We start from the raw sequence: 14,424 nt of genomic DNA, 5'->3' as shown, positions 1-14,424 counted from the left end.
CGATGGCAGAGGAAACCATGCAAGGCACCGACCTCATCGGGAGCAGTAAGTCTTAGTGTCAGTAATATTTTCTGTACCTGACCTGTCCCTCTTGTTTTTATATCTCACCTCTGACCTTTGACTGGTTTGTGTCTCTCTGGTGTGCCTGACAGTTGACTTCACCTCGGTGGATACGCGTAACAGCGAGAGAGAGGCCGCCACTTTCAACCGCATGCATGAAATCACCTCGTCCTATCAGGCCTCTGCCATCTACTCGTGCATGCTGGGAAAGATGGAGCAGAGCCTGCAGCGGGTCGACAAGCTGGCCATCCCCTTCAAGAGCAAAGAGTCGCCCAGCGGTGTGATCAAATTGGGAGTTCTCCTCAGGTCAGTGGTCAGGGTTAGGCCAGGTGCTATATGGCACAGGGCCAGGCAACCATGCCCATGTTCTTTCCCTTCTTCTTCTTCTTTCGTGTATCATCGTCATATGTCCAGCTCAGTGTCGCAAAGCCACGCCAATGTCTCTGGTCCCACTTGGAAGAGGCCGTCCTCTGAAGGAGGTCTGTACAGAGGACAGGTGGTGATGATGTGGTCGGCAGTCTGCTCAGGCTCGCCACACTCGCATACTGCGCTGTCTGTCAGGCCCCACTTCTTCATGGACGACTTGAACCGGCCAACCCCAGTACGGAGGCGGTTCAGCAGTGTCCACTGCCGGCGTGGTAGGTGTTCTCCTTGGACTCCATCCCCAGGGTCTAGGATGTGATGGTGCATCCGTGACGGCTTTCCCCAAAAAACTATATGAACTGTGATTCTGCTGTGATATCACTTACATTTTTTCTGCTTTGATATGACTTTATTTTATGCCAAGCTTATCCCACTGTCAAGAATATTACCTGGTCACTTGTTGTAGCTGGAGGTTACGTATCACATATATACCCATGGCCTTATTTATTCATGAATTTGATGTACAGTATGTGTGCTTTGTGTGCAGGCGGACAGCGCAGAACCTGTCGCGGGACAGGATGGGTGTTCTGATGCGTCTGTCCCAGAACCTTATCTATGGCTTCTTCATCGCCTTTTTCGTCATGCGTCTGGACTTGGACGTCGCCAAGGGAGCCGTGCAGGATCGCATTGGTATAATTTACCAGTCGGTGGGAGCCTCCCCCTACACAGGCATGCTCAACGCAGTGGCCCTCTGTAAGTTCAGCCCCCAGGCATGCTTAATGCAGTGAGTGGCCTTCTACAATTACAATTGGCAATTAAGCGCGCGTGCGCGTGCGTGCGTGCGTGCGCGCGCGTGCGTGTGTTAGAGTTCAGGCAGTTTATGAGTTCAACTATAGTGGTTGTTGGCACGTAACCTCTCGTAATCCTATGAGGTGACAATTTAAACACAGCAGTATAGTGGGGATGGGGAGGAAACCTGCCTGATATTTTGTTTACTTATATTTTGCTTAAGCCCTACTTTATGCAAGTGAATAGCAACAATCTATAAGCTCACAACAAGACGCTTTGAGATGCGTTGTGAGCTTATAGATTGGCTATTTTCACAATTTATGAAAATGTCTTTTTATTTTTGTTTTTCAAGAAGAATGTTGAGAAAGTTTGAAAATGTTTGCCAATAATGACATACCCAAAATAGGGAGGCCAGGTTGAAAATGGTTAAATAAATACAAATATTGTCATGAAGTAGTCATAACAACATGAAGGCAATGCCATAGTGTTCTAAGGTGATGTAAAGTACTTCAAAGTGTATTATTCCATAAGGGTGCCGGCCTGTTGTTGACCTCTTGAAATAAAATGTATTCAGTTACAGCTACATTTTAGAATATGTTATTCCAAGTCATACAGATGGTTAGCTGTCCAGAATGTTCTATTGTCTGACTTCTACCCTAGCAAGTTCTCTCAATTCTGCCATGCTGATGTGGTAGCATTTCATATACTGTGCATTGAGATGAGTTGGGATTTTCAAAAGAGTTCTTATTTATTCATAGAATTTTGAGAGTTTAGAGTTGGAAGGACAGGCAAGTCTTCAGCCAGAATTAAGCATGGGATGTTGCGATTATGTGATTGACCCTTGGAATCTCCAAACTCATCTCTTCCATGCAAATTTTCACTATCTGTCTGTCTGTCTGTCTGTCTGTCTGTCTGTCTGTCTGTGTTTTGTGAGTTCAGTCCCAGCACTGCGGGCCATCAGTGACCAGGAGAGTCAGGATGGTTTGTACAGTAAATGGCAGATATTCCTGGCGTACATCTTCCACATACTGCCTTTCAGCATTATCAGTGTATTCATCTTCACCTCCTTCCTTTACTGGTCAGTAGAGAGACCTGTGTGTGCGTGTGTGTGTGTGTGTGTGTGTGTGTGTGTGTGTGTGTGTTTGTGTGTGTTTGTGTGTGTTTGTGTGTGTGTGTGTGTGTGTGTGTGTGTGTGTGTGTGTGTGTGTGTGTGTGTGTGTGTGTGTGTGTGTGTGTGTGTGTGTGTGTGTGCGTGCGTGTGTGTGAGAGAGGTCGCGGGGCATGGGGCTGCCCATTGAGTTGCTTTCACTTAACTCTAGCATGGCTCAATATATTCAGTGCCTGCTGCCTCAACCCCACCAAACTGTGCATCCCTCCACCTGTTCTCCACCCTGACTCGTCCTTCTGTCTTTTCTCCTGCTCTATGTCACTTCCGCAGGACGGTGGGAATGCACCCAGACGCATTACGCTTCCTCTGTTTCTCTGCCGTTGTACTCGTACCTCACATCATAGGTGAGACAAAACAATGACACTTGATTGCATTGAATAAACACGTTTTTTTTCTGCCCTGACCTATGGCAGCACCATTTCTCTTTTTTTGTGTAAGGTAGAAGCATAACTTGCGGCTCTAAACTTCCAAGGCATCAGACATGCAGGGGGCTGTAAACGGCATACAACTAACATCAGTTGCTGAGCTACAGTATGTTTGATACGTAGCACTACAAAGCTATCTCCAATATTTAGCATTAGTTGTGGTGGCACAAAATATGACTTTTTGATTACATAGTATAGTATGGTATGACTTTTATACGATTTTTAGAAAGCCTTTTTTTTGGATATTGGATTACATAGAACTAAATGTTTTCCTCTTGTTTGATATTGCGGCTTTTTTGTTTTTTGTATTGTATAACTGTTTGCACTTTAAATTACAGTATACAATGACTTTTTTTATTAAGCCATTTAATAATATGGCATTTTCTTTATGACATATAGTATCATGATCAGTATCATGGCCATTATCATGTCAGTATCATTAGCATCATGTCAGCATCATGGTCAGTATCATGTCAGTATCATTAGCATCATCTCAATATCATGTCAGTATCATGTCAGTAGTTGTAGCATATTTTCTCTTCTTTAGAGTAGCCCTATTAGTATGGCTTATTTGAGTACAGCAAATAAAAAACAACAAAAAAACATCATAGAAAGAACTTTATCAAATCAATTTGTTACAATTATCAGATGAAATCGCCAAATTGCTATTGACAAAAGTTTTTTTTTTTCTTGTACCCAGGTGAGCTGCTAACTGTGGTGTTACTGGGGGTAGTCCAGAACCCTAACATGGTCAACAGTGGAGTGGCACTACTTAATATAGCTGGCATCATGCTGGGCTCTGGCTTCCTCAGGTGAGACACCATGGGTCCTTTTGTTATTTTTGTTATCCTCATTACAGCTTTAACTTTTTATTGAGATATTTGCTTGCAATTTTGGTTCATTATTGCAGCTTCTGTTGTAGCTCAAGACATTCCAAAGGTTTATTTATCATGTAAGACATTCACCACCAATAGCACACATTTGTCTCATTCTTTTTTTTCTCCACAGGAGTACCCAGCAGATGCCAGAGGTTTTCAAGTTGCTCAGTTATCTGACCTTCCAGAAGTACAGCTCTGAGCTGCTCATTGTCACAGAGTTCCATGGTCTCAACTTCACATGCAGTAGGTTATCATGATCGTCCTTTGCAATAGGGCATAGCAGTGGTGGCCATTTTGCGTCTCCACAGATAGAAAGTCCATTCATTTTCCTCATAGAGATTTCCAAAAATATTTATGTTAATTATCTCAAGCCTGGAACCAAGCCATCCAGGCTCCTGGTGAATCATGACCATATTTTTTTAAATTCTGTGTCAAAGGATATTTGAAAAACGCAAAAAAGGGTATTTATTAAACATAGTACATAACATAATTAAATATAATTTTCCTTTTACACAGAATCAAATGTTTTATGGTCATGATTCACCGGGAGCCTGGATGGCTTGGTTCCAGGCTTAAAATAATTTATATAAATATTTTCAGAAATCTCAATGTGAATAAAAGAATGGGTGTTCTATCTGTGGCACCACAACATTGTCACCCCTGCTATGCCGTATATATGTCACAGGGAGATTGGCATTCCAGGGAGATTGGAAGTGGAGCGCTTGTTTTTAGGCTCGGGGCGGGGCTGCGATGCGAAGACGGCAGCGACGACGACAACAACAACATGGATATACATGCATACCAGCCTCAGTGGCGCACTTCAATAATCATTGGACTCCCCATAGTCTGGGTTTGACTCCCGCTTGGACATTACTTTTTCAAACAACCGCGGACTACTTTTTTTCGACGATAAAGTATAGTTTTGGACCATGACGGAGGCGCGCCGACTCAGCAGACCTTGAGGCCGAGGAGTTGCGCCCGAGCGCCTCCAGGCGCGAGTGCCCGCGACGACCGGCCGATGGTCTGCTAGTCGAATCAGCGCCGTCCGAGTTATGTACCGATAGGCACAGAATCGTAAATGATGTTGTAGGGACTGCGTTTGCCCCTCTATGGTTTGCCCCAACTGCCACTCGCTGCACTAACATAGTCCGCCAGCCCGCCCCCGCCCCCTCAGGCTCGCCCCCTTGTGCTTCGCGTGTGTGTGCGCGCATGCGTGTGTGCACGCATGCATGTTTGCGTGCTCGTTTGTGCGCGTGTGCATGCGTGCGTGTGTGGTGTGGTCATGTCTGTCTTTTATTGCCCTCTAGCGTTGGTTCTACAGAATTGCCTGGGGGGCGGACGGGCGGTGAAAATAAGCGCTTCTATTCCATTCTCCCTGGAATGCCAATCTCCCTGTAACATATACGTGCCCTGCTTCCAGTGGAAACTGTAAATGACCACATCAAACAAAACGAGGTCACAGCTGTTAATTTTTAAACCCGCTTTTAACCTCGGAGATTTACACAACAAATGCAATGACATTTTATTGATTTATATTTATAATGGCGACGTTATTAAAATGTTTTAATTGTTGGTGGGCAATTATTAACACTTCTAATCTCTCCATGTTTTGTTGTCCTGTGCCAGGTGACACTAGTCCACTGCCAGGGGCCTGTGCAATCACCCATGGTGATCAGATCATTGACCAGGGCTACCCCGGTGCCCTTAACCGATACACACTAGACTTTCTGCTTCTCTACTCCTTCCTGCCTGTCCTTCTTCTGCTGGGCGTGGTCAGTTATAAGATCAGAGACCACCTCGTACGTCACTAAAACCATCGGGAGAGTCTGTCCGTCGTCTACTGCAGTGGTTCTCAACCTGTGGTGACAGTAGCCCCCAGATGACAGTAAAGTGACAATACATTTACTGCATCAAAAGTAATCAACATACTATACTTTAAAAACTGGTCAAACATTGGCCAAACTGTCACATAATATAAGAAAGACGCAAAAGTTGTGAAAATAGCCTACAAGCTCACAACGCCTCGCAACGCAGGGCATTGAGAGCTTGTAGATCGGCTGTTTTGGAACCGAGTTACTAAATGTAATGCCTCAACTCTTGTGTTCAAATATGATTGTTTTGAGGGTCCCCAATTCAAATATGATTACTTTGGGGGGTCGTGGCCTGAAAAGTTTGAGAACCACTGGTCTACTGGCCTAAAAGAGCCTGTGAAGGGCTCTATGTACAGTAATGAGTTAGAACTTTTCATTAAAAAAAAGTACTGTAACTTCTACTTGACGAGCATGTTTGCACTCAACCCTTACCTTTATAGGGGATACTTTCATCAGATCAAGTGTATTGATAAACTGACTTCTTAATTTGTACTGTAAATATTTTGTGCAAATTTCAGTAAGAATGGGATGAGTATGTGATACATAATATCTGTACAGCCGTTTATGTTGTGATAATTGAAACCAGGATCTCTGTAGACAGCACAAATGTGAAATAATGTATTTTTCAAGAGAACAATTTACAATCTGTAAAGAAATTACTTGTTTTGTATATTGTATGTTCATCAATATATTGAATACATTTTGTATATGTTATAAGAATTGCCTACTATGGGATACAAAAAGCTCTGAAAATGACATAATAGTGAATAATAAAGTGTATATGCAGCTACTCTAATTCTGTACATTATGATGTAGTGTAAATGTCAGCAACAATAAAGCAGATTTTAGTTTTAGTTCTTGTCCTTTCCATGACTTCCATGGCTGCAGCCCTCTTCTCAGAAATGGGCAGTATTTTAAATATATGTACTTGAAATACGTATTTCAAAATACTTTTTTGGGGTAATTTGTATTTGGCTGGGGTAGGAAAAATGTTATGTAATTTGTATCAAGATACTTTTCGATGTTATATTTTCTGTTTTTTAAATACAGAAAAGTTATGTCATTTTATTCTGAAATTGACATATTTTAAACATTTACATGTCAATATCACGGTGTCAGTAACTATCAGCACAGCTGAGTATGTGGGTTGCCCCTTGAAAGATGTCCAGAACTGTTACTCAGTTTGTAAGCACACGTTTTGGGGTTCAAGACCACCATTAGGCACATATTCACTCTCCATCCAAATTCCAAAGTATTTCGTTCTCACTTGCATCTTCCATGCCAGCGTGGCACAATGAATAATGTCAGGGGTTTATAAACCGAAGGTTCCAGGTTCCTTCCTATTCCTTCTTTGCTGCCCTATCCACCATCCCATCCCAGCACTATAAGACGACCATTTAGTGTGAAAGTATGTTAGTACAGAGGTCTGTGATAATATGTCGGTGGGCAATTATTAACCCCATCTGTCAACATTGTGTTGTGCTGTGCCAGGTAACAGCTGTCAGCTGATCACGGTAATATAATCAGATCATTGATTGACCAGGGACCTACACACGGTTAAACATATGACCAAAAATAAATATTCACCGGGACCAAGATTGAAACCCACAACTTTCTGGTTGAGGAACCTCAGCTTTTCTCTTGCACCACCAGACATTTTTTAATAATATAGATGTTTAAAGTTAAGACCTCTCACCTTGACAGGTAGACTGAATCTCCAAATACATCCACTAACTAATTTCTAAGTTTTATGACCAAAACTATAGCAATTTTGATCAACCAGAGCTATACTAGTTTTTTGTAATCAAGTACAGTGGCTGTTATTGTCACTTTGGAAACATTTAGTGGCTATAGAGTTTTCAACAAGTTTCTCAAACAGTGTTGTATTTAAATAGTTAGAAACATTTTAAAAACACAAATCTTGTATGGGTGTCCACATCCACGACCAAATACATTAATTCGGGGGTCCTTGACATAAAACAATGCATTGATTTTTTTCAGCCAGCAGGTGTTGTGGCAACAACATGAGACCACTTACTGAGGTGACGTCTGACCTGGACGTCGTGTAGACGTCGTAGGCACATTTTACTTCCTCGTATGATTCCGGGGAGACATCAAATTTCTCTTTTGGGCCTTGAGTCCAAGACTCAAGGCCTTTGGTTTGACTCAAGACCCAAAAGAGAAATTTGATGTCTCCCCGGAATCATACGAGGAAGTAAAATGTATAAATAAGCAAGAAAGGAAACATGGCCGCAATAAATGGATCCAGGGAGAAAGCGTGGCAAAGTATTGCCGACAAATTAAATGCACAAGTCGTCCAAAAATATATACAATTTATATGCAAGTTCATAAATATATAATTCAGTTAGGCTTAAACATGAGGAATGTATAGTGAATATTGGAATTATCACCTACTAATCTACAATGCGATAGCCTATTATATGCGCCATGCATCCAACCAATATGTCTGAGTCTGCTCAGGAATGTGCTGGTACCCCCCCCCCCCCTCACACGATGTAGGCTGGTTGTATGCACTGCTGAGAGGGTGGTGGTGACATGTTCTCCAGTGTCCAACTGCTTGTAGAAATGGATCTGTACAATATATTTTTCTTCCTCTGTGTTCAAGCACGCGTTGGCTGCATCCCGTAATCCTGCAGAACTGATCAACCAGGAGCTCCCCCTCCTCGCCACTGCTGTGGAGTCTGGCTCTCATGGTGAGTCACACACACCTACACACCTGTACGAATAAGGTAACTGCAGTGGTGGACAAAGTACTCAGATATTTTACTTAAGTAAAAGTAGCAATACCACAATATAAAAAGTCTCTGTTTACAAGCAAAAGGCCTGTGTTCAAAAGGTTACTTGATGCTTAAAGTACCAAAAGTAAAAGTACTAATGTTTGAAAATAGCAGATCTACAAGCTCACTTGTAGATCGGAGATTTTCAAATAGCCTAGGTATAAAAATAGGGCTAAAGTGGTTAAAGTATGTTTTATAATATAATATATAATATTTTATCTCCAAAGTAACTAGTTACTAAAGTTTTCAAATTAATTTTGTTGAGTAAAAGTACAATATTTGCCTCTGAGATGTAATAGAGTAGAAGTAAAAGTATTGAAAATTGGAAATACTCTAGTAAAGTGAAAATGCCTCAAAAGTACAGTACTTGAGTACATGTACTTAGTTACTTTACACCACTGGATAATTGTGCAATGAGGTTTAACTGCTTTAATAAATCTGAGACTCCTTGGACCATGTCATTCACTCATCTCTCCATCGCAGCTTCTTGCTCTCAGGAGAACCTGTTCCCCTGTCGTCAGCCTCCAGCACAGAGGTAAGCCCAGGCAAGGATAACTTGTATTACAGTTTGTAAAAGTGACAGCTTCATGCTCATTGTCTGATGTGACTTTAAGGTTGAAATGTAAATCAGTGTGAATGCTAATGGGCACTTCATTATCATCATCAACGTATGATTATTTGTCTAATTGTTTGTTTTTAATGACACATTTTCTTCAATAAAGCCCTGCCAACTACATCATATGGCCTGTTCCTTGGAGGAGTTGATGCAAAAAGGAGTTTAGCTAGTTATTAATTCAGTTCCTACATTGACACAATAGTATATGAGAAAAGTCATACTAAACTCGTACTGTGTCATAAAAAATACAATACTTTAGTATAAACAAAATGCCATACAGTCCTGTCGTTAATTATATTATAATAATATTTAATTCTTGTGACAACCCTGTGGGTTGTCAGGGTGACTGGTGTGGTTGTCATGGTTACTAACCATGTGTCATGTGTGTCAGAATGATTGGAGGGCGGAGTGTGTCATCAGTGGAGATCTGGCCCACCTGGATTGTCCTCTATAAAACAGGTGGCTGGACTTCATTCTTGTTCTCGCTCTCACCGTGAAGCTCACTGGGAGCACTCCAGCCTTTTGGATTTTGCTTGTTAAAGAACAAGATCACTGTGGTAGAGGTTTGGGTTGTGTTGTTACCTTGTCATGATGTAACTCCAAAGGTGAACAAGAAATCTAAAATAATTGCTGTATAATAATTGAATAGAAATTGATCATTCAAAATATGCTCCTCATTGACATTGTACGGTGAAACGGCTCTCAAAGTCACTCTTTTAGCACGTAAACGAACACAAACAAAGCTGATTCAGTCAATATAGAACATCACCAAACCCAGTACTGTTTTTATTTTTATAAAAATGTCAACTTCCTGTTGATTTTACTATTTGAAGATCCAGATCCGCGGATCCAGTCCTAGTTCTTTTGAATAAAAATAGCAAAATCAACAGGATGTTAGCATTTTTATTTAAAAAACAAACGGTGCTGGGTTTGGTGATGTTCTATATAGTCTGAATCAACTTTATTTGCGTTCGTTTGTGCTAAAAGAGTGACTTTGAGAGCTGTTTCAGCCTACAATGTAATTCAATGAGGAGCATATTTTTTTATTATCAATGGAGCAATTATTTTAGATTTCTTGCCCACCTTTGGAGATGCATCATGGCAAGGTAACTACACAACCCAAACCTCTACCAAGTGGTTTTGCCCTTTAAGCACTGTTAACCACCCCAGTATCCGTATTGTGGCTATAGCTTTAGCAGAAAATAGCCGATCGACAAGCTCACTGCGACACGTTGTGAGCTTGTCGATCGGCTATTTTCAGTCAAAACTTTCCTCATAATAACACAAAACAGAAAATACACTAGTATTGAGCCCTGAGGCTCACCGGTTACCCATATGGGGTTAAGTTAGTTTTAATAAAATAATTTAAACGTTCTTTGTTTGTGTGAGTTTCCTCATTTTGTTACAAACTCAGCCGTTTGCAACACTCTTGGTTGGTTGTTGCAATAAATACATTACATTTAAGTGGTTGAATTTATGTAATTTGTTATCCCTGAGTCACTAGAATACCTCAAAACGAAGTATGGAGCTCGGCCTATAATTGATCATTGTTTTGATTGATATGCTGCATGCCATGAGTGCAAAGTGGTATTTTCTTAAACTTAATTCAGTTAATCATAGAGGATCTGTGGTCATAATACAGCACTGTTTGAGGAACTATAGTTGAAAACTTATGACATATTTTTTTTATATCCAGTCCAAAGTGAGAACAATGTGGCCTACTTGATTTAACACCAAAACTGCTATAGTTTTGATCATCTGAAACTAAGGAATTTATAAATGACAAAAAGGGTATGAATTTTTATGACATTATGAAACATCTCTCTGTTTCCTTTCAATGAAAGTGTAAATCTGGGTTCAGACTCAGCCAGAGTAAACGTTTTCTAAGAGATGGTTTTAAACAACATAAATCTCAGTCGTGTCATAATGAACCCTTTCCCTGATCATCAGAGGGTGTATCTAGTAGATCCAGTCATTCTGTCAGGGGTAGAGGTGTTTGCTGTGGATTTTCATCTTTTTACCTGTCACCTTTCGCTTTGACTTTAAATATAACCTCAAAATCCTAATTAATGTGAAAGGCCTGGTGGTGCAAGAGTAAAGCATAGGCTTCACAAGCGGATGGTTGTGGGTTTGAATCTTGGTCAGGGAAGATCTCAATTTTCGGGCTTTTTAAGGCGAGAACCATGGATGAAGCCCGCCTCCCTCCTCACGCCCTCTTTTAGCTGCGGTAGGAGAGGGAGGAGCATGGAGGGAGCCCACCTCCAGGGGGAGGAGCTTAATACATTTACATATTAATTAAAGATTTTTATTTTACTATTTTTTGTGATCTTATGGCCACTGTTTTTTTTCACATGAATTTGTTTGAGACATTTTTTTATTGTTTTTTTTCATCACCAGTTTGTATTGACCACAGCTCCATTGTTTTTTTGTTGTATTACCCTTTTAGTTTTTATTTAGTAGTTGTTTTGAGTGAGCTTTGAACCTCGAACCTTTAGTTTGTGAACCTTTGATTTATCTTTTAAGCCACGCTGGCATGGAAGGTACAATTGGGAACGTCATCCTTAACCCGCCTTTTAGAATTTAGAAGATGGACAATGAAAATGTTCTTCAGGAGCCTTGAACCCCAAACCTTCTACTGTCAGACCCTGTGTTTAACTCTTGAGCCACGCTGACATGGAACATATAATTGGGAACGTCATCCTTAACCCGCCTTTTAGAATTTAGATGGCCAGTGAAAATGTTCTTCAGGAGCTTTGAACCCCAAACCTTCTGCTTTCAGACCCTGTGTTTATCTCTTGAGCCATGCTGGCATGGAAGTTACAATTGGGAACGATTCAAAGCTCTCACAGAACATTTTCATTGTCCGTCTAAATTCCAAAAGGTGGGTTAAGTATTATGTTCTCAGTTGCATCTTTCATGCCACCACGGCTCAAGCGTGAACTCTGCGGTTTGTAAACCGAAGGTTTAAGGTTCCAAACTCCTGGAGCACATTTTCACTGTCCATCTAAATTCTAAAAGGTGGTTTAACTATTACGTTTTCATTCATATTGTCCATATCTGTGTGGCTCAAGAGATAAGTACAGGGTCTGAAAGCAGAAGGTTTGGGGTTCAAAGCTCCTGAAGAACATTTTCACTGTCCATCTAAATTCTAAAAGGTGGTTTAACTATTACGTTTTCATTCTTATTGTCCATGTCTGTGTGGCTCAAGAGATAAGTACAGGGTCTGAAAGCAGAAGGTTTGGGGTTCAAAACTCCTGAAGAACATTTTCACTGTCCATCTAAATTCTAAAAGGTGGTTTATTACATTTTCATCCATATTGTCCATATCTGTGTGGCTCAAGAGATAAGTACAGGGTCTGAAAGCAGAAGGTTTGGGGTTCAAAGCTCCTGAAGAACATTTTCACTGTCCATCCAAATTCTAAAAGGTGGTTTAACTATTACATTTTCATTCATATTGTCCATATCTGTGTGGCTCAAGAGATAAGTACAGGGTCTGAAAGCAGAGGGTTTGGGGTTCAAAGCTCCTGAAGAACATTTTCACTGTCCATCTAAATTCTAAAAGGTGGTTTAACTATTACGTTTTAATTCATATTGTCCATATCTGTGTGGCTCAAGAGATAAGTACAGGGTCTGAAAGCAGAAGGTTTGGGGTTCAAAGCTCCTGAAGAACATTTTCACTGTCCATCTAAATTCTAAAAGGTGGTTTAACTATTACGTTTTCATTCATATTGTCCATATCTGTGTGGTTCAAGTGATAAGTGCAGGGTCTGAAAGCAGAAGTTTTGGGGTTCAAAGCTCCTGAAGAACATTTTCACTGTCAATCTAAATTCTATATGGTGGGTTAAGTATGACGTTCCCAATTGTGGCTTCCATGCCAGCGTGGCTTAATAGATAAATACGTGGTTCATAAACCCAGGGTTCCTGGTTCAAAGCTCACTCAAAACAACTCAAACAACTAAATAAAAACTGAAAGGGTAGAACAACTAAAATGAAACCGTGGTCAATACAAACTGGTGATGGAAAAAAAACACGAAACGATAACAAAAACACTAAAAATACCTCAATCAAATTACTGTGAAAAAACAGGGCTCATAAAATCACAAAACTATAAAAAAAAACTTTGCATAATATGTACATTTCTTAAGCTCCTCCCCCTGGGGGTGGGTTCCCTCCATGCTCCTCCCTCTCCTCCCGGATTCTTAAGCTCCTCCCCCTGGAGGTGGGCTCCCTCCATGCTCCTCCCTCTCCTACCGGAGCTAAAAGAGGGCGTGAGGAGGGAGGCGGGCTACATCCCTGCTTCTCGCCTTAAAAAGACCAAAAATTGAGATCTTCCCTGACCAAGATTCAAACCCACAACCATCCGCTTGTGAAGCCTATGCTTTTCACTTGCACCACTAGGCCTTTCACATTAATTAGGATTTTGACGTTATACTTAAAGTTAAAGCAAGAGGTGACTGGTCAAAAGATGAAAATCTACAGCAAACACCTCTACCCCTGACAGAATGACTGAATCTACTAGATACACCCTCTGATGATCAGGGAAAGGGTTCATTATGCCACAACTGAGATTTAGGTTGTTTAAAACCATCTGTTAGAAAACGTTTACTCTGACTGAGTCTGAACCCAGATTTACACTTTCATTGAAAGCAAACAGAGAGATGTTTTGTAATGTCATACAAATTCATAACCTTTTTGTCATTTATAAATTCCTTAGTTTCAGATGATCAAAACTATAGCAGTTTTGGTGTTAAATCAAGTAGGCTACATTGTTCTCACTTTGGACTGCACATTAAAAAATATGTCTGTAAAGTGTTCAACTATAGTTCCTCAAACAGGGCTGTATTATGACCACAGATCCTCTTTGATTAGCTGAATTAAGTTTAAGAAAATACCACTTTGCACTCATTGCATGCAGCATATCAAATCAATGATCAATTATAGGCTGAGCTCCATACTTCGTTTTGAAGTATTCTAGTGACTCAGGGATAACAAGTTACGTAAATTGAATCCAACCACTTAAATTTAATGTATTTATTGCAACCACCAACCAAGAGTGTTACAAACGGCTGAGTTTGTAACAAAATGAGGAAACTCACACAAACGTTTTATTTTATTAAAACTAACTTAACCCCATATGGGTAACCTGTGTCCCTCATGGCTCAATACTAGTGTATTTTCTGTTTTGTGTTATTGTGGGTAAAGCTTTGGCTGAAAATGGCCGATCGACAAGCTCACAATGTGTCGCAGTGAGCTTGTCGATCAGCTATTTTCTGCTAAAGCTTTCCCCACAATACGGATACTGGGGTGGTTAACGGTGCTTAAAGGGCAAGACCACTTTGGTAGACGTTTGGGTTGTGTAGTTACCTTGCCATGATGCATCTCCAAAGGTGGGCAAGAAATCTAAAATAATTGCTCCATTGATAATTAAAAATATGCTCCTCATTGAATTACATTGT

General features: G+C 40.7%; 1 protein-coding gene across 1 annotated transcript in view; it reads left to right on the top strand.

Moving 5' to 3' along the window:
• The window catches only part of abcg5 (ATP-binding cassette, sub-family G (WHITE), member 5), a gene marked incomplete at both ends in the record, with an annotated part of 13,404 nt that extends 7,910 nt beyond the window's left edge, over window positions 1-5,494 (top strand). The window contains 7 exons of the mRNA XM_084076079.1: window positions 153-366; window positions 971-1,176; window positions 2,152-2,290; window positions 2,651-2,724; window positions 3,506-3,617; window positions 3,814-3,926; window positions 5,310-5,494. Of these exons, the coding sequence (XP_083932205.1) occupies window positions 153-366; window positions 971-1,176; window positions 2,152-2,290; window positions 2,651-2,724; window positions 3,506-3,617; window positions 3,814-3,926; window positions 5,310-5,494 (1,043 nt within the window). The remainder of the gene's footprint in view (window positions 1-152; window positions 367-970; window positions 1,177-2,151; window positions 2,291-2,650; window positions 2,725-3,505; window positions 3,618-3,813; window positions 3,927-5,309) is intronic.
• Window positions 5,495-14,424: the final 8,930 nt, after the last annotated feature.

Source organism: Gymnoscopelus microlampas (genome assembly GCF_963454915.1).
Source record: "Gymnoscopelus microlampas genome assembly, chromosome: 13".
Lineage (NCBI taxonomy): Eukaryota > Metazoa > Chordata > Actinopteri > Myctophiformes > Myctophidae > Gymnoscopelus > Gymnoscopelus microlampas.
Note: the sequence above shows the minus strand (reverse complement) of the source record. Positions and strands in the feature narration are given on the sequence as shown.